This window comes from Phymastichus coffea, unplaced genomic scaffold, assembly GCF_024137745.1.
Source record: "Phymastichus coffea isolate CEN01 unplaced genomic scaffold, Cenicafe_Pcof_1.1 PCOF00055, whole genome shotgun sequence".
Taxonomy (NCBI): Eukaryota; Metazoa; Arthropoda; class Insecta; order Hymenoptera; family Eulophidae; genus Phymastichus; species Phymastichus coffea.
The window spans coordinates 384,188-403,659 of NW_026706866.1; the positions used below are offsets into that span (position 1 = coordinate 384,188).

The 19,472-nt window shown below is 40.9% G+C and overlaps 1 protein-coding gene across 7 annotated transcripts in view; it reads left to right on the forward strand.

Annotated features, from left to right (window-relative positions):
- The window catches only part of LOC131665864 (neuropeptide CCHamide-1 receptor-like), an 89,889-nt gene that overhangs the window by 61,728 nt on the left and 8,689 nt on the right, over nt 1–19,472 (forward strand). For 4 of the 7 annotated variants that reach the window (XM_058938059.1, XM_058938056.1, XM_058938055.1 and 1 more), the window contains 6 exons: nt 7,367–7,521; nt 9,017–9,462; nt 10,470–10,662; nt 12,248–12,381; nt 12,466–12,639; nt 15,089–15,339. In XM_058938059.1, the coding sequence (XP_058794042.1) occupies nt 9,097–9,462; nt 10,470–10,662; nt 12,248–12,381; nt 12,466–12,639; nt 15,089–15,339 (1,118 nt within the window). In that variant the 5' untranslated portion in view covers nt 7,367–7,521; nt 9,017–9,096. Of the gene's footprint in view, nt 1–245; nt 469–6,792; nt 6,900–7,366; nt 7,522–9,016; nt 9,463–10,469; nt 10,663–12,247; nt 12,382–12,465; nt 12,640–15,088; nt 15,340–19,472 lie in introns of those variants that run through there. The other 3 variants (XM_058938058.1, XM_058938060.1, XM_058938061.1) reach the window with 3 other exon arrangements.

Here is a 19,472-nt window from a genome sequence, read left to right on the forward strand (position 1 = left end):
TATTCTCCATGTGCTACTCGAGCCGGGAAGTAACATAGACGATGAATTTCCATTCTTTTTGTTTATTTTTTATTTAATTTCTTTGTTCGATAAAATTTGGTCGCCACATTACGATTTTTTTATCATTTTAACATTATATAATTTGGTTTTACAGCTAACGACGTGCTGTGCCCATGGACAGTTCAGGCGATAGATAATTACAGTTTGGAACCCTACAAGTAGGCAGATTTCATTTTACTTCTGGATGACGAGTCGATCAGCATTCGGCTTCTTTTGAAAGGCAACAAGTTGATCGGAAGCATTCTAGTTGAAAGGGAAGGCTTCAAACTCTGTATAAGGGAGGGGAGGGCTGGCTTTAGGACTGCCGGTACGACAAGCAATGCGTCCTCAACAGCGTCAGGGTTTTCAGCAGCCGAGGCGGCGAGCAATAGAGTCGACATCTCTGTCGACTCACCTGCAGCCGCAACGGTAAGTGCAGAAATCCTCATGGATGTTGATCCAGCTACGTAAGCACTGTCCATAGTGTGCGTCTCCCTGCCTATTCAGTCCACGGTTCCATTACAAAATCAGAGCAAGAAGCTACAGACATATAGCTATATATCTCACGTATACAACATACGCATACATTCGTTTACTTGTTCACTCACTCATTCATTAACAATTAAAATTCAACTTATACTATATAAGAGTTCTACTTTTTGTTAGTTTCAGCAAAGTCTTTGTCAAATCATTCAAATTTGTCAATAGTTGTGACAGAAAATGTAACTAATAAAATTACAGCTAGATCGGTAATTGAGATTGAAGTCTCAGATATTATAAGTATTATTAATAATCTTTTCAGAAGATTGCGTGAAATCGTACCGTAAGTTGGTCCTCAATGATCTAAATAATTGGTGGATTCTTCTTTCTAACTTTACGTACAAATCTTCTTTGGTAGCTCGTAACATCTTTTTATTTTCTAGATGACAAAATGATTTTTTATATATTATTCAATTATTTTTCAATCTAATAAAGTACCTATTGTTTGTTCTCCTTTATCTAGCACTGCGTAAGCTTCGTGAGATTCGCTTAAATCATTTTTACTTCTTTTTTATATCTTTTGTATTTTATTTGACTTTTTCCTATTAACATTTGCTATAAATATAGATTATTATGTATTTGTAATTAATTTTCATAGCAGTACTGAATTTTTATTTACTTACCTAGTGAAAATACAGCTGGTGGCTCTATTTCAGCTAGAGCTCATTTAACCCTTCGAGATCAAAAATAAATCCATTCATCTCCATGTTGCTGTCTATCTGTCTACGTTCAAGGGCACCGTTTGTATCCTCCTCCGAACTCAAAATAATTTCTAGATTGTATAATTTTTCAAATCTTCGTTGACCCTATATCAAAATTTCTAAAATAACATTGATTTAACGTTAGACAGACTCTTTATTTACTAAATGACTGATGCTATACATTCAAAATATTTTATTGAAAAGAATTACTTACTTGCTTCTTTCGCTATTGAAACTTGAAAAGCAATTCAATAATTTTTAGACTCCTTTTCTTATTCGATCCAGTAAGAAATGAAATTTTACTTTTTCTCAGCTCAGATATTTACAAAAATAGCCACTCTCATAATCCCCATGACAAGCATATAAAAGCTCAACGTCCGCTGCCATTCTTCAAAGCGTAATTATCACATGCCACGATAATAAATGTTGTGCCTTCTTTTAGCCTTATAATATTTTTTTCACGTTTACAAGAAATATCTGTTACAGCACTTAAATAAACAATGGACATGACTTACTCTTTCGATATTATAAACTTAATTGAACTTTCGATCATGACAATGAAGTTAATGCAGCTTTTATGTGTAAGAAAGACGAATTATTTGAAATAGGTAGAGGAATATTTTCATTTATTTAGCAAATATTGTTACAAAGTTTCATGAATATTTTTCAAGTTATTATATAGCCGCCGACGCAGGAGCGTCGATAAAACAGCGATCACGTGCAATAAAATACTAACAAAACCGAAATGAAAACGTGCCAACTACCACCAACCATTGCGACAGATCCAGAGTAACTGGGCGTTTTTGGCAAATTGGTAGCGAATTAGCTCGAGTCGCCGATTAATTGTTCGAGCCCGCGTGCGCGCTAGTTGCGATTCTCCAAAGTGCTATGCAGCCATCACAATATTATCATGGACGCAGCTCGGTTATTAATTCAAAGTGATGTACGTTCGACGGAAACGTTTGTCCCTGGGCACTATTACACGCTTCTGTAGCCATCTTCCCGATCTATCGACATACGCACGACGTATAACGCGCGAATATCTCTGTGCGCGCAACGGTGTTTGAACGCCGACCGCTCCGTTTGTTAGTGCATGACAATCCTTGTTTACCCTGATCGAATGACAACTGTTATGCAGAATTACAGTTCAACTCCGTTGCATTTTCATTTTACAAATTAATGTTCGTACTCGTAAAGTCAGCGTGTCTTCTCACAGAGAATGTAATTGCTTCGCGTTTTCTTTGATTTAGCACACGAAACGTTCAAAGCCACCCTTAGTTTTGGATTTTCTTGCTTTTGAAGTGCTGCACTTTTAATTTGTAGAAATGGAATTATAAGAAACTCACTACAAGTACTGTATACGACATTAAAGCAAGACAATGCAGTAGTTAATGTGTTATATATTTGGCTTCATTTATCTCATTCATCATTGATTTTTCTAATTTCTTCCGCAAAGAAATCCATCATGAAAGAGCTTTCATTCGAGGCTTGGAAATTTTACCCAGCTGAGAATAAATTCAAGGCTGTCGAATTTTTTTTCTTCCGCTCACTCACCACGACCCCGATCGTATTTGACTAAGGGTTGCTTTTACTCAGTGCGAAGTGTTTACCTTTTAGCTCTATACTTTAGATATCCAACTGTTTACTAAAAGCTTTGAAATCAATGTTTTTATGAAATTTAATACTGAAAAATATCGTTAATGCCTAATTTTACGAGTATAATACACAGATTTTGCGGCTACATATACCACGCTGCTCTTTACGTTTCATTTGCATTTGGAGTTTTACATTTTATACGAATCAGATAAGTATAAGAGCCATACGTTTAGACCGCTTTGAATATGATAAAAAATGTATTTGCTTTCGAAAAAGATTGACCGTTATGAAAGAATATTTCATGACGTTCAATAAAAGCTTCAATATTGTAAATACGTTCAACAGCGATAAACAGAAAAAGCTTTTTTATAAAACAGAAGAGATAATAACCTATATTTAGCAACCAAGTGATACAGTCGTTAAAATATTCGCAGTGCCGAGCAAAGCCAAAATTAGCTCTTGCAGTCCCATTGTTTGGCTCTCTGCATTTTCGTCGTCTTTCTTTACACATGCGTCCCCAAGTTCAAATTTTATTCTCTTGAAAGATTACCTTTATCATATTCATACGTCACCGAAACGCAGCTATGCGATACGCGTGCTCAGTGAATTCGTTCCCAACGCTTCGAACGATTATTTTCGCGTCGAACGGATGTTTTAAATTCAAGACTCTAATTGAAAATCTCCAAATCATACGAGATATAGCAAAATATTTAATTTTGAAATCATAAGTCGAACGACAATGCTTGATTATGCACTCAATGGCTATTCACATTCGCACAACGATACAGTAATGCAAGTACTCTCTAGATTTGTCGTTTACCGACTTTCATTTATTTGTAATTGAAGCTGTCAATATCTAGTTAAATTATAGTAGTTAAATTATAGTATGGAATTGATCGAGTACAGAAAGCGGTTGAACAAGATAAAAATTGTAATGTGGAAAATGCAAAGACGAGATGTTGGAAGTATGTACGGGACAATGTAAAAATAGCGGTTGTGATTGAAAACTCGGTGTTGATCTCTGCACCTAGTTCATTCGCTACCAAGATAAGTTCGACTCGTTAACGTGGATAACCGCGTATGCGCGTTGTTCCCGTAATAACCATCTCAGAGCTTCGTGAGGCACATAGCGCACGAAGGCTGTTAGACCACGAAGATGCACATGGCTTCCGGGCATTGCCAAGTCACTCAACGTCTCCTACAGGGAAGACTATTGACAATCTTGCCCTAGATCGGCAGGTTGGTGAGGGAACCAAGTTGACGGGAGAGCATCTAGGTAGAAATCAAAGAGTATGGCGGAGCTACTCCCGCGACTAAAAATAGAAGAGGGGATGATGAAGTTCGGAAGCTGTGCGTAGCTAAATATATGTTTAATGTGGATTCATACTTCAAAAAGACAAGTCGTTTTAGTTCTAAGTTTGTGTGTACTGCGCGTGTAACGTAAAGCATTTGTAGTGTAAAGAATTTGTTTCGTTTCTATCGATTTAATCGGTTAACTGCTTTATCAATTTCTTTCAGTAATATTAATAACTAAAAATTTAGAAATATTCTTGTAAAATAATGGACTTTTCATCCAGCAACTATGTATTATTAATATACAAAGTACTAGAGAATTAAAAAATTTCAATTCGTTGTTATTCACCATGACCACTCGGTCTCACGTCTTCAACAACAATCCTTATTTTTGAGCACAACCAGTAAGCAAATATATCGTAGTTTATTGTACGTATGGATTTTTTAATCGTATTAGGACGTCTCCGAAGGAATTCTGTTTAATGCAACAATGAAAAAAAGTTAATTTTAGTTAGAACATTCCGAGCATGTCCAACACTTGTTCGTCACCTGTTGTACTGCAAGAAAGTTGTTATACAAGATAGATAATGGCTATAAATATTATTATTAACATCACTATTGCTGTTATTATTATTATTATTATTATTATTATTATTATTTTTGAAATGTATGTGTATGAGTCAGATATGAGAACAAAATCAATCTATATTTATAGTATCCATATCTATATAGTATAGTATTGCCGTTCCCACAGCGTCGATATTGAGACAGGGTGATAAAATCTCCGAATCATAAAACACTTGATTCACTTTTTAGTCAAGAATAGACGGTTCTTCAATCAGACGTACCTTTTCTAGTACACTTTGAATAAAGAACTTACATTGAAAATATAATTCCATCTTTATTTATTTAATATTCATCCTATAATCCAAAAATATTATTATTATTATCATTATTATTATTATTATTATTATTATTATTATTATTATTATTATTATTACTATTATAAATGCAATAAAAATAAGATGAAAAGAAATAAGAGGATATCAAGGTTCAGTTTTATGTTTCCGGCTTCATTTTGAAAATAATATCTTGGTCAATATGCATTCCTCCTTCGCGTTCCGCTACATACTGCGGTCACAAGTGTCATATCACCTTTTGTGTTGTGCGTATACGCATCACAGTGGAAAATTAATAAGCACATAAATCTTTATTGCTAATATAAGTACCTTTATATTAGGAAATTACCTTTCACATTACTTCATTAGATTTTCTGCAAGCAATATTAGCAAGAATTTCGTACTTAAGCCCGATAACGAAATTGACAAATTTTCGTTCAAATTCTAAGATAATTCCCATTGGTACCAGCTTCAAATTATATGTATGTTTTGAGGCACTTCGATGTAAATAATATTTTTACAATAAAATTTTATATTCTCAGCACACGATAAAACTCGTATAGTATTCTTCACGTTCATCACGTACTGCGAAAAAAAAGATCAAGCTGCGAAGAAAATAAATCCAATGAAATAGCCTTCTATATAAGGTGAAATTAGTTTGTGATGTCAACAGAGGCTCAAAACGTGTCAGCGGAAGTTATTTCTCGACGAGGAATCGAAAGACGGCAACGAACGGACTCCATTGTTGACGCGTAACGTTTGGCTTCTTGATAGAAAAAACACTCCAAGCGGCGCATTCATGCTGATATCGATGTTTTTATTGCACGCCTTTCGAGGCGTTTTTATATATCTAACGACGTCGAAAGCATGGTCTATATGATTACATTGAAATAGGCTCTTAAAATTAGTGTAAAGTGCAACTCCTTTGCGAGACTATCTTAAACCATTTGAAGAGTTTCAATTTCAAAAGACAACCTATACACGATTTTATCTACTTGGTCATTGTTGAGATTCCTTCGGTGCCTGGACTATGAATAATGCGCAAGAGAATGTTTGCAAGTATGCGTTCGAAACTTTGAGCGTCAGTTCACTGCTTATCGAATAAGTGCAACGCGCATAGCTGGAATCGCATATTTCGCGCAGAATATCCATCGGCGATTCCGTCCAATTCTGTCCAAGTGACAATTCTGTTGCGAAATTCATTTAAAATCGACATGAATGAAAAGAACCTTGGCGTTCGATCGACGCAAGTGGGCGCTCGCACAATCGCCGCATCGTACCGTCGGCATAGAGTATTTTTTCGCAAAACAAAATTAGTAGATCACGTACCCTATCACGGTAAACCCATGTGTTTACATTTAAACGTTTAATATGGCGTCACCCATAAGAAATACATTGTCCTCAATTTTATTTCTTATGGGTGACGTCACAATTACACACTTAAAACATTTAAATTTAAACACATAGGATTTTAAGGTTTTGCCGTGCTAAGTCCATAGCACGTGAGAATTAACATCCAAGGCGTTGCCTTGTGCTATGGACTTACCAATACTTTATCAGCTTGGATACGTAATCCACTATTGCATTTACATTATAATTAAATGTTACAAATCATCCTCATGAACATATTCTACTCGAATACACAGATGTATTGCAAAGTTTGATAGTAGCAATCGATTACTGACCGCTAATAAAATTATTTGTATAAAAGTAATTTCTCCGACAATATTTTGTGCGTTACGACGAAAAGAGTCATCTGCAGAGCTGCGCGTTGACGCATACTCCTTTGAAGTAACACCGATGTCGCATAATTGCAATCAAAGTTCAAGTGGTGCGTTACGACGCCTTAAAATTTCATTGTTCGTAAAATCGAAAGCTGCACTCCAAATGACTTGCGACAGCGTCCGTACCATGATTATTTTTAAATGTGCATGTCGAGTCTCGCCGTTGTTTTTACGAGCGTTTTTATAGGACAAGCGAGCCATGTTTATCTGATCAGCATTGACTACTTGATCTTGTCGCTTTCTAATAACAGGCAATATCAACATTTCATTATTAGGAAAATAGTACGTAGCGTCGTGCTTTATTTTTCAATAATATTCAACCGTTCAGTTTCCTGCACTGTAAGTCTGCTCCTTTGACGACTACTTATGTAATCTGAAAAGATTCTCGGAAACACTTTTATCATTAAAATCGTGATACATATATGGTAGGATAGACATATAAATGTTTTCTCGTTCACTCGGCCCAATATAGATCGTTGTATGTAATTTTGGCCTATCCTCATTTCTGTTGCAGTGAAACTGTCGAAAGGAGGGAAAGGTGCGAAGAAAGCCATAAAAAAAGTGCGAGTGTCGTAAAGCGCCGCGAAGCGGAAGGAAGTGGCAAGCGGCACGAGGTCGAGAGTCTAAAGCAGCGATCTCGTCTTTGAAGGAAGAAGAGATCAGACTACGGTAAAACAAATTTTGGTGACGAGCTCATTAAGCGTCCGTCGCGACAATGGGGCATGCAGCACCGGGTTCTCGCGAGCGAACAATAAAAACCAAAGGGAGATAGAAAGAAAACGAAGCGGTCCGACTACTCTATAGACGGGACATTGGAAAGCTTGGGAAAGCTGGTATTTCACCCGTAATTACTGAAATTGGCACGCGTTGTAGAGAGACTCGCGTGCTCTCAAACAGTTTCCTCCTCACAAACACGCACACATAAATGTAGCTCGGACAGTTCGGCTTGACACCACCTCGCGTACACACGGCAAAAATAACCAAGCGTTGCCGAAGTAAGCGCCAGGAGAGAAAATGCAGGAGAACTTTCGCCGTTTGGCCGTGCACGGACGTTTATTCTGCGAAAGAAACGCCAACGTATAAGTATATATATATATATATATATATATATATATATATATATATATATATATAGCCAGATCGAAACTCAGAAGGCCACTCTGCGGACACTTTCGTCGATATCGCTAATAGCTGGGTTTTCAGGCGCGGATACTATATATATACATACGCACACACGCGATCCCCCTCATTTCAGACCTTTCGCGTCCCCCTCTTTTCTTTTCTCTACTCTTATCAATCTACTAACGCACTGATTTCGATTTAATTATTACTTCGTTTGCGGCGACAATCGATTGGAAAATGTACATGGCGACAAACCATGTAATCGGAGCACGCGATACGACTCGTTCCAATTTCCGCGCACACGACGCTGCTTACCAAGACGCATTGCTCGATTATTAAAAACCTGCCAAAAGTTCTCGCGAGGACGGCGGATTTGTCGATCTCGACGCGCACATTTTGCAAATTTTAATGTCCGCGCGCAAAAGTCTAATTTACTCGGCTTTGTGCCGTTACGTTTCGCGCCCATTGAGTGCGCGCGTGTGTATTCCCGTTTCAATTAAAATTTGCAGGCGAGTTTACTCAGAGTCGGGCGAATATTTTAATTAAAAGAACGTCTGCTGGGCGGTCGGGCGACCAAAAAATGTCGAGAGAAACAGAGCGACTCTTAAAGCTACCGCGAGTGTCATTCAGACAGGAGAAATTTCGTTGCGGGTCGGGAGGGTGGAAGGGCGGGACAAGAACGAGGGCGCCGGCACCTTGAAACGGGCTTTTCGTATACTGTCCGCTTCAAAGTATTGGCCAACGAAGGATCGAATGTCCGCGCGGCTTGGGACGAAAAACAGTTGCAACGATAACGCGCAGCTTTTACGAGAGCTATTAAACGCCCGGTGCTCGTAATATTTTATTTTTCGCGACACGTGCCGTGGTCGTGGCGAGCGTCCGCGAGCGCGCGGACGGGCGAAAAAAACAGTGCAGCAACGTCGTCGGCGGCTCGACGCGGGACGGGAGAGGTGGTCGGCGGGCGTGACGCCGTTAAAACTCGAAGGCTCGCGATAACGAGGATGGATAGAAATTTAGGCTCGCTGTGTTTTGCTGCGCACAGGCAACGACAGCGGCGATGGCCGCGGCAGCGCAAGCCGCAGCGATGTCGTCGTCGGTGGCGGCGGCTGATTTGAAATTGAAATGGCGCGGTTTCGAGCGAGGAGCGATGAGCGCGCTCGTCAGCGGCCAGCAGTGAAGTGCATCCGCTGCGAGATGTCATATCTGGCGGCGACGACGATCCTGCCGGAGGCAATGCTGGACGTCCAGGACCAGTGCAACGAGTCGAACGTGCTCAACGCCAGCGCCTCGCCGCTCGACTGCCCCGAAGTCAGCTACACGCCCTACGGACAGAGGGTGGAGACCTATGTTGTGCCCGTGGTTTTTGCCTGCATCCTCGTCGTCGGCGTCCTGGGCAACACGGTCCTCATCATCACCATTTGCCGGCACGCCACTATGCGCAACGTACCCAACACTTACGTTCTGTCGCTTGCCATCGGAGACCTCCTCGTGAGTATCGCTCTGCTTTTTTCAGGCTGCGAAGGCTACCTCTCCTTTCGCTCTTCAGCCACTTACCACCGACGCCGAGCACGCGACGGAAACCGTCCTTTCTTCAACTCCTGCAGTTTATACTTTCACTCGGTACAACCTCGTAAAGATTGTCGTCGGCCACTGTATTTCCTTGCCCCTTTTGCGTTCGACCGTAAATACGCTTTTTTACGCCCTCGTAAATCTCCATTAAAATAGCGGCCGCTCAAGCAAATTTTTTTCTCCCGGCCCTTTTTTCCCTCACTCCGGATGCAGATGTACGCCGCGCTACGTTAGCGCACCTTTTGATTTCTGCACCTTCGATCGGAAAAACTACCGGCTGCGCCTTGTTATATATCGTTTGCAGGATGCTTTCGAAGCTCTCCACTCGTTTAGCGCGTTTTCGAGCGCTTCGAACGCTGCTCAATAAAGCGCGTCGCTGTCGCGCTCGATCGATCGGACATACTTTGAAATTTGCCGTCAGCGCGAGATTTTTCCAACTCGGCAAGGTCAAGTCGGCGGCCGATTCTCATTTCCAATTAATTACTACGACACTTCGCAAAATCAGCTTTGCTCCGAGAGCAAAGTCTCAAGTCAAAGAAGCGAGCTGGACGTCGAGAAAAGCTCGCTGTTCGTAGCTGTCGCGCGGTCGTGGCGGCGAATCGCTCGTCCTTGTCGCCGTCGCTACCGAACTCGTCGAAAGCGAGAGGGAGAAGAAAGCTCACTGTCTCGAAATTAACGAGGAATCAGCATTGCTTTGGCCAAGCTCTACAACCAATTGCCGTGGCGCGGCCAATTGGTCCGTGATTAGTGCGACACGAAGCTACGTAGGTGGAAGTAGCGCGCGAGCGCTGCCGGAACGAGTTCGCGAAGCTCGTTACACCCTCGAACAGCTGCCGACGAAATCCCTCTCCCCGAGGCAAACGTCCGAGGCTTACGTCTTTCGATTTTCTATTCACCTGTAAGCATCGCAATAACAATTTGTTCAGGTGATACTGATTTGCGTCCCGTTCACCTTTGCCGTTTACGTGCTCGACTCATGGCCTTTCGGATTGGCGCTCTGCAGACTGTCCGAGTTCGCCAAGGACGTTTCCGTTGGGGTGTCGGTCTTCACTTTGACTGCCCTGTCGGCCGATCGCTTCTTCGCCATTGTCGATCCCATGAGAAAACTGCACGCCACAGGTAAATCTCACATTCTAACTTTGCTTTGTTAGCTCAACTGCGCGACGATTTAGACTGCAATCTCGTTAATTACTCGGCATTCCCACGGAGATGTAAGCTAAATTGCAGTTAGTAATCAGCAAACTTGATATTAGATCGCTTACACTCAACTTATGCCAAAGCCACGCAATATGACGTACTTGGAAGAAGAACTGTGTGATGCGCTTTATTTTACATTAAATAGGTATTTTAGATTAAATAGGTTCGTCGTTTTTTCTGCAGTTCAAACTCGCGTGTCTTCCTCATTTCATACGAATATTTAATTCAATCCCGCGGTCTATTACCTAATAGCGCTACTCGGCTTGTCGCATTCGGAACAAGGCGACATTAAAGCTCAGTGCTTAAGAAAAAATCGAAATGGTATGAGCCTATAGATACAGGTCACTGGGTCAGCCAATTATATTGGCATGAAAAAAGTAATAAAGACGAAAGACTTAAGAATTACCAATACAATTTTCGTGTAGAAGTCCTGCATGCTACATTCACGTTTTGGAACGATGAGATCTTTTTATTAGGTGGCATTAATATATACCGGGAATTTATGATTGCGGAGCTGGGCAAGCGCTACGCGGAGAATCTCATCAGACGATTAATTAAAAAAAACGGAATATTCGATTTCTCTTTGTTTTGCTGTTTCAGCACGGTTTCTTATGACAGACGACATTTTACCTCTCAAGACGATACTTAGTGAGCTTCATATTTCAGAAATGTAATAAAAAAAAAATAAGTGAGCGAACACCAAATGACCAGGGGCTCAAGGGACCATACCATAGACTTTCGCATCCCCTACACTCGCTCAAATAAGTTATCCACCTAATGTTATGAGATATTTTGAGAGTTATCCATGCCGCGACGAGGGTTCGAAAGTCAACGTAGCGCGAAGAAAATGAGCTTTGCATATGCTGGATGTACACGCTGACGGATTAACGAGGAACGTTGAATCCGGGTTGCGTACTTTATTACGAAAATAACGGTCTACGAATAACGAAGCGCGCGAGCGGCGCAAAAATATAAACGCGTCTCGTGCGAATGACGCTGGATTCGGAATATGCTCTGGAGAATAATGTAAGTGTGCAGAGTCGCTCGGGCGCACCTGCGGTGAGATTGTGTATATTGCGAAGTTAGACACACACCGAAAGTGCAACTCGGCGACTTCTACGCCCACTGCATACTAATTGCATCAAAGTAACTGCGTATAAGCTCGCCTTCAGACGTGGTGTCACGATTTCCTCGACTGTTTTCGCGCGTAAATATCCCGCTCGAACGACGGCTCTCGCTGTGTACGCTTCGAACGAACGATCAAAATAAAGCAAAAACGGAACGAACGAGCGAGCGCTTCGCGGCTTTTTGATCGATGCTCGCGCGAGGCGTTAAAGAATTTTTCGCGCGAGGCGCGCCGCTGATTTGAATTTCCGCCGCGAGAGCGGAACACCGCGGGAGAGACATTGACGAATGCCCTTTTCATTTGCTCCGCGGAAGGAAAAAAATTGGCTCGCCGAGCGAGTCACAGTGGAAATGCCAGACGTTAATACTGTATTTGTTGCAGGTAGCGGGAAACGAGCAAAGTGGTTCACAAAAATAGTGGCGTTTTTAATCTGGATGCTGGCGACGTTCTGCGCGATACCCGCGACCTTCTCGTACATTCGTGTATTCAAGGTCAACAAGAACGTCACGTTTTTGGTAAGTCGAAAGCTGCCTGAATTTAGCTATCGTTAAAAAGAAAAACCAATTGTAAACTTTATTCTGTCTTGAATGTGGCATCAGACTTGCTATCCATTCCCGGACCAATTCGGACCAAACTACCCTAAGACAGTGGTGATCTGCCGATTCTGCATCTTTTACGTGGTACCTCTGAGCATCATAGCCGTGTTCTATATACTGATGGCCAGACACCTGATGCAGAGCACCCGAAACATCCCTGGAGAAAAGCAGGGCCAGGTAAGCTCTCGGGACATGATCTCGCACGTGAGACGCCGTTCGGCCGATCTTTATTGTATTGTCTTTCGGCCCGTGCAAAATGGTGTAGCAAGCATCCTATCTCGATATTGGATTCGACCTCGCGCTTACGAGCTCGACTGCACGCTCGAGGGGCGTCTCTCCCGGAAGGAAGTCTCGTTTCATTTCTTTCTCTTCCTCTCCCTTCAATCGAATCGCCGTTTGCATCAGCTCGAAATTGAAAGCTGGAGCTGCGTTACGGGGCTGGAATTTTTAGCGAAGAAGCTTACGCGCCACGATTGATCTTCAGCCGGAGGGGAGTAGAGATTATCGACAGGGAATGCTTTCTCGACGATGCAAGAGCACCTCACCTTCACATTAGCGGTCCCAAACGAAATCGTAAATTACGCTTGGCTCTTCTCGATGACGAGGCAAGATGCGAAACAAAGGAGCGCTCCGCTAGCCCGCCAACGGTAAAATTATTCGAGCTGCCCACGGAGCACAATTAAGATATTTGTTGCGCCGCCGGGCCGCAAGCTGCTCCCGGGATAATCACGACAATCTGAATCAGAAGTCTCTTATCCGCGCAGAGCAACGGGGAGCGTCTCACGGACAATGAGCTTGGCGCGGCCCCCGGTCTACGTCAAGTCGCGACGAGGTTCCGCCGACAGAAAGAAAGAAGCGAGGCGCGCACATTAATGAGACTGCGATTTCGCCGCTACTCGAATCGGTAAAATACATCTCTCAATGCGGTCTCCTGCTCTGGATCACTAATTCAATTTCCTCTTTGAGAAATCGAGACCTAGCACGTACCTCGTCCTCTCAAGTGTTTTTCCTTCTCTCTCTCTCTCTCTCTCTCTCTCTGGCTCTCGTTCAAACTCTACCTATGTATTTGCTTCGTGCGCGTGACAGAGATATTTTCTCTCTGTACACGCGAGCGGAGTTTCGCTTTCTATGAGCACTGGCACCCAGCCAAATTTGCTCAACAATAACAACAATATGGTACCGAAGCTCTACAAACCAGCCTCGCAAAAGCTTCTACAACCGGTCGTTAAGCATAAATCACTTTGCCAGGGGACAGTGGACCGCTCTCACTATCTCGAACTCTGCTTCTACTGACTTTTCAATTATTTATTTGCTACCCTAATTATGCGTTTGAATTGCTTCATTTGCTTGCTCCATTTGCCATTCAACGATGAACTCGTTCATTTAATCGACGCACACATTTGCAGCAACAAGTGTTTCTTCGGACTAATTATTCCAATTGAAAATCGTTGAATATTCTCAATGTGCGTCAAAGTCCAAATTGCATTGCTATGTCAACGAATATTCAATTATGATTTACGGAAACCGCCTTAGGCTAATTATTAATTGACATGGAAAATTATTCGGCTTATAACGACATAAATTTAATAATTCCTGTGAAATCAATGCTCTAATACCAATTCTAATACTAATGGAAAATGCATTCAAAATATTGTTATGTAAATCGCACTTACAAATATTCATATTGAACAAGATTTTACTAGAACTCATTAATGAATTCTATACAGCAGTTCATAAAATCTATATACTCCTCCATATGAATCAATACATCGGTTTCTTTATTAACTAAATCATAATTGTATTTCAGGAAAAAAGTTTACAAATAAGTCGTTTCTATGTGTACAAATCCATACAAGTTTCGCCGTAATTTCGGGTTTTATGTACCATCGTAGCTCGACGTTCCCTAGAGCAAGAATCGCGACGAATGTTTGAACAATCGAGGTTATTAAATTAATGAAGTTTAATTCATGCTGGGTAGTATATTTGTAAAGACCGATGTAAAAGTTTCAATTGTCTAGAGAGTCAAACTATTTGATTAGGTGATAGATAAGCAAAGCCTGAAATTAAGCGAATGAAACGGCAGAGAAATGGACCGTTGAAATGTCAATGAATAAGTTAATTAATTCTGACGACCATTTGGAATGGATGTTGATTCTCCTTGTGATGCTATGAAAAACAAATATTTGTCAAGCATGATTTTCAGTTTCTTAATTTCTTAAATGCATCCAGTTCAGAGCTCAGCATTCTTCATATTCCAAAAAGATCGACAAAAAGAAGATTTGCAATTAACACAATCATTCCTTTTTTAATGGGCGTTTCTAGTAATTAATTTGAAAGGAACATGATTGAGATATACCGCGTGATTTCGATTGGTATGTTCCGTACTAAATGCAAGTTAGGTATGCTCAGTTAATTCGCTTATTCAAAGAGAGCGAGAGAGAGATTGCTAATGTACTAATTAATACGGTTACTTGACTTTCCAAAGTTCGCAAATGGAATACATCAATTAAATACAAAATCAGGTCCACTTTGACGCGTATGTTAAAGATAATGGAAAATTAAAGCCTATTAAACGACGAGTGCGTAGAAAGGAGAAAATAAAATGTAAACAACTGTTTGACCGCAGGCGAAGCAAGTAAAAGCACGCAAGAAGGTGGCAAAAATGGTAATCGCATTCGTGGCAGTATTCGCAATATGCTTCTTGCCGCAGCACGTGTTCATGCTCTGGTTTTACTCGGACCCTGACGCACAAGAAAACTACAATGCGTTCTGGCATTGCTTTCGCATTCTCGGCTTCTGCCTGGCCTTCATGAACAGCTGCATCAACCCCATCGCATTATACTGCGTCAGCGGCACATTCCGCAAGTATTTCAACAGGTAAGACGAGCGTTTCCTTGCTATTGTTTGTCATTCGGAGCATCTGCGCCCTTTGACTGTACGCGATCGAGCCGCCAAATCAGCTATTGATCTTTACGGCGCACAATAATCGAGTAACGAACTTCGCATTGGCCAACGATCGCGCCCTCGGCAAACTATTAATTACAGGCAAACATGCATAGCCGAGCTTTGGATATACAAGTTGCTTGGAAGTAAACTTGGAAGCGATGTCGGTACATCGTCAAGCTCATCTAATATTTGTGCTCTTGAACATTTCAAACATTTCATTCGTAGCTTGAGCAAGAAATGGAAAAACATGAGAATTACGTATTATCCGGTATATCACGCGGGAGTACAACCAGAATTATATGCACGTGTTAAATCAGCATTGGACTTGTTTGCGTGCTGAACTTTCACTCGAATATATTGACGTATAGCAACAATCTCAATTTCGAAAGTAGGATCAATGTCGGAAAATTTCCGAGAAGATTAACAATTATAATTAATTTTCCTTTGTCTTCATACGTATCGTACAACGTGACTACGATGTAGCAAACCTTAGACGTGTTTGCAGCACGCGTAGCGTCGTTATATTATGCACGAGGGGGTAGCAACGAATTTCCATGTAATCGTTCTCTAGTGATTTTCAAAAGTCGCACGTAGCACCTTATTCTTTCTCCGGATCCCTTTTCGCGAACGTCACCTGAAATTTTTAAAAGTTCAGCCTCGCGGATAGACGTTCCGCCCTCCTATCCAAAAATATGGTCTCGTGAGATATCGTATGATTTCAAGGTGGCTGCGGGCTATGATCCGATCTCTCGAAGCACTGGCTTTTCTTAATTGTAAATCTTACTTTTTTGAAGTGCCGTAATGATGTGCTCTAATCTGATCTACCAAATTCACTGATAATAGTGTTACGCGTGTAAGTTACCGATTTGTCTGTAAATTTTTTAAATTTGAAATATATGCAAAAAACCGCTTTCATTCACCCTAACTCTTAATATTTCAATGATTGTAGATCATTTCCATCGAATCTTTAAAGCATTTCCCAGTGTACGATATCCTCACTAAAAAGGAGAATTATAAGAAGTGAAGACTATATTGATTATGATTCGTGTTGAAAATCAAAGTTATGACATGTGATTTGACTTGCTGATACGACGTAATGACTTGGCGCGAGAAATGGAAATTATTTATGTACTTTGTACAAATTGACAAGTGGTTAGCGCATGCAGCGTGCATAGTGATTACTAGTGTTATTAAATTAAAGCTGAGATCAAATTCTCTGGATAGGAAAATTAAACTTTATTTAATCAAGAATGAATTTTTATTTTGAACAAAAGAAACATTTTTCTGGAGATTCTGTTGCTGAATTACGTAAAAGTATTAATTTTAAACGACTCCACTTTTTTATGAACATATTTTTTATCGCAATAAGGATTTTCTCTCATCTTTTATTCGGCATATTATGAAAGCTCTATAGATTACTTCGTTTATGAGCTATTTTCATAACAAGATAGTGGTATATTTTGAACTATTAAATGAAAATGGTCTTTAACGAATTTTTGTATCACGAGATTTGCCGATATTATAGACAGTCGCGTTGGCGACTCGGGACTTGCGAGCGTTCTAAATTTTTCAACGGAAAAGTTGAAAGGACAGGCGATAACGTTGGAGGCTATCACAATACAGAGGGGGACAATTCCCGGAAGGAAGCTTTCTCTCGCGGGCGCGCGGCTAGAGCTGGAAATCATCAACACGAATGTTTTATCGCGGAAATTCCAGAATTTTACGCGATGTGGTACGGCGGTCGCGACGTGGAATCTAATATCTGCATATAACGCGTGCGACCCGCGCGTTTCAAAAGCGTTGGCCGAGATCAATTCGCTTTTGTCGTTTGTTCTCTCTCTCTCTCTCTCTCTCTGCTTTTTCCGGCGACGACGAATCTGTCGTAGCGCCACTATTCATTGTCTCATTTGATTCTCGTTTGCCGACGCTCTTGGAATTTAATACCGCAATTGGAACTGGGAGATTAGTGTCCTTTTGTAACTCGTTAAAATTCACAGCCGATCTCGTTGTTAAATCGATTTTTGACGCTCACTTCTGCTGATTGATACTTGATATCCGTGCGGCGAGCCTTGACTTTTCCTTACTCTCGCCTATTTGTGATTGCCGGCTTTTCATCAGTGCATGGTCGCAAGTCGAAATGAAGAAGAGGGGTCCAGGCGTAATCGATTGGGTATAAAACTTTTCGTCACTGTCCCTAACACGTCATCAAAACATCTGTAGACAAAATATATTGGCATCCTCGACTGGCCTGTATCTTTCGCCTTTTTCCTACACGTACGTGGCGCTTTTTCTTTTGTTCCCTGTAACCTTTCGCCTTTGAATTTTGGCAAGAAAGGCTAGTCTGAAAATAGTTCTGCACACGCTCGATACTTCTTGTTTTCGTCAAAGTTCTCCAATAAAAAGTTCGAGAACTTTCTGTTCGCTTGCTCCGCCTCCAAATCTGTTGAGCCTAATAAGAAATAGCTTAGCATCCGCAATGTTCCACAACGACTTGAAAGAGTTGATAGCGAGCAATTACCGGTGCCCTGTGAAAGCAAAACTGAGCGAGCAGAGATGGAGCTCGCAAGCGATCGATGGCGGAGATCGCAAGAATTAGCGGTGCCGTGGTGACGTTGGTAAATTGATAGGTAATCGCGTGGCATAGGAAATTCGTCTATGCCCTCGGTACCCCTTGCCTACGAACTTTAAGCTCTTCCGTAGAGGTAGCTTAATTTATGGATGCATCTGATCTAAACTACTAATTTACACCCTCACTGCCTGATCGCCGAACTTACGGAAGCTTACGGTATTTTACTCGCCTGGTTTATCGATTATGAGTTACGACCAGTCTACTTCAATACTTCCAAAACTCGTCGTAAATGCAATACCGCTCACCTGTCTTGCAAACTATAGATTCAACTTCCCTTCTAAACTTTAACTATTTCAAACTATTTTTCAGCTGCCTTCGCCGTGTATATTCCAAAAAAATAATGGTCATAAATAAATCATAAATAAATGAAAAGTATCATAAAATTGGAATGTTTTGAGAAAGCGAATATGCAAAGCGAATTCGACGACAATTTTTCGAAATATAACATTTTTCCATTCCATAAATCTACGTGGTAACAATTTTTTGATCTCTTGTCCAGTGTTACCTAACTAAGATAAAGAGACCTATAAAAATCTATCGAGTAATAAAGTCATTCGAATACGCACAACAAATTCCAATAGACTAAGCAAATATTATTAAACAAAGAAAAATACAACTAAAAATTTTTTTCTAATCGATAAATCTACTAGAAAATAATTTGCTCGCATATCTCGCAACATTTCCTAACCTACAAATGAACATTTATTGAGTAATAAAGTCACCGATTCGTACACATCCTCGCGGATAATTATCATAAAAATATATTCAAAACAATCTTCTTCACTTACACGTAGAATATTGAATAAAGACGAACAAACCGTGGATTTGAGGATTTACCGTGGCAAACAAGTCGTAAAAGTGGAAACTGTCAAAACCAGCGAAGATAAACCTTACTCCAAGGAAATAATACGACAATTGGACTCCTTACGAATTTTTCATTTGAATTCGACGTCGAATATTTTGGGAAAAAATGAATAAGCAAACCTTCAAGTTCAATTCAACAAACGCAGAAATAATTGAATATAGTTGTAGATCGAGCAATTTAGACGACGATATTCAATTTTCAAAATTAGTTTTGCCAAGAAAAGAACCTGAAAAGAAAATAGAGCTTGGCTGCGAATACAAACTTCGGTTTCTGAATACGCTCGTAGGGGAAAGCCAAATTAATAGGGAACAAAGAATGCGCGCATACTGTTAAAAGCAGCTGTTTGGAAAGGTCCGGACTCGGGACTATCGGAGCTCATCTATTCATGAAATCCCGTCATTGCGTGCAACGCCGCATCAGCTCTTGGCACACATACAAATTCGACAATCAAGTGGGCTTCAGTTGAGTTCGCCGTGCGATGAACCTGTTGTTCGTTTCTACGTTCGTTGCTAGAATTAGAAACGCGTTACGCGTTGCGTTGAGCTTCTATCGGCCCAAACTAAAGCTTGG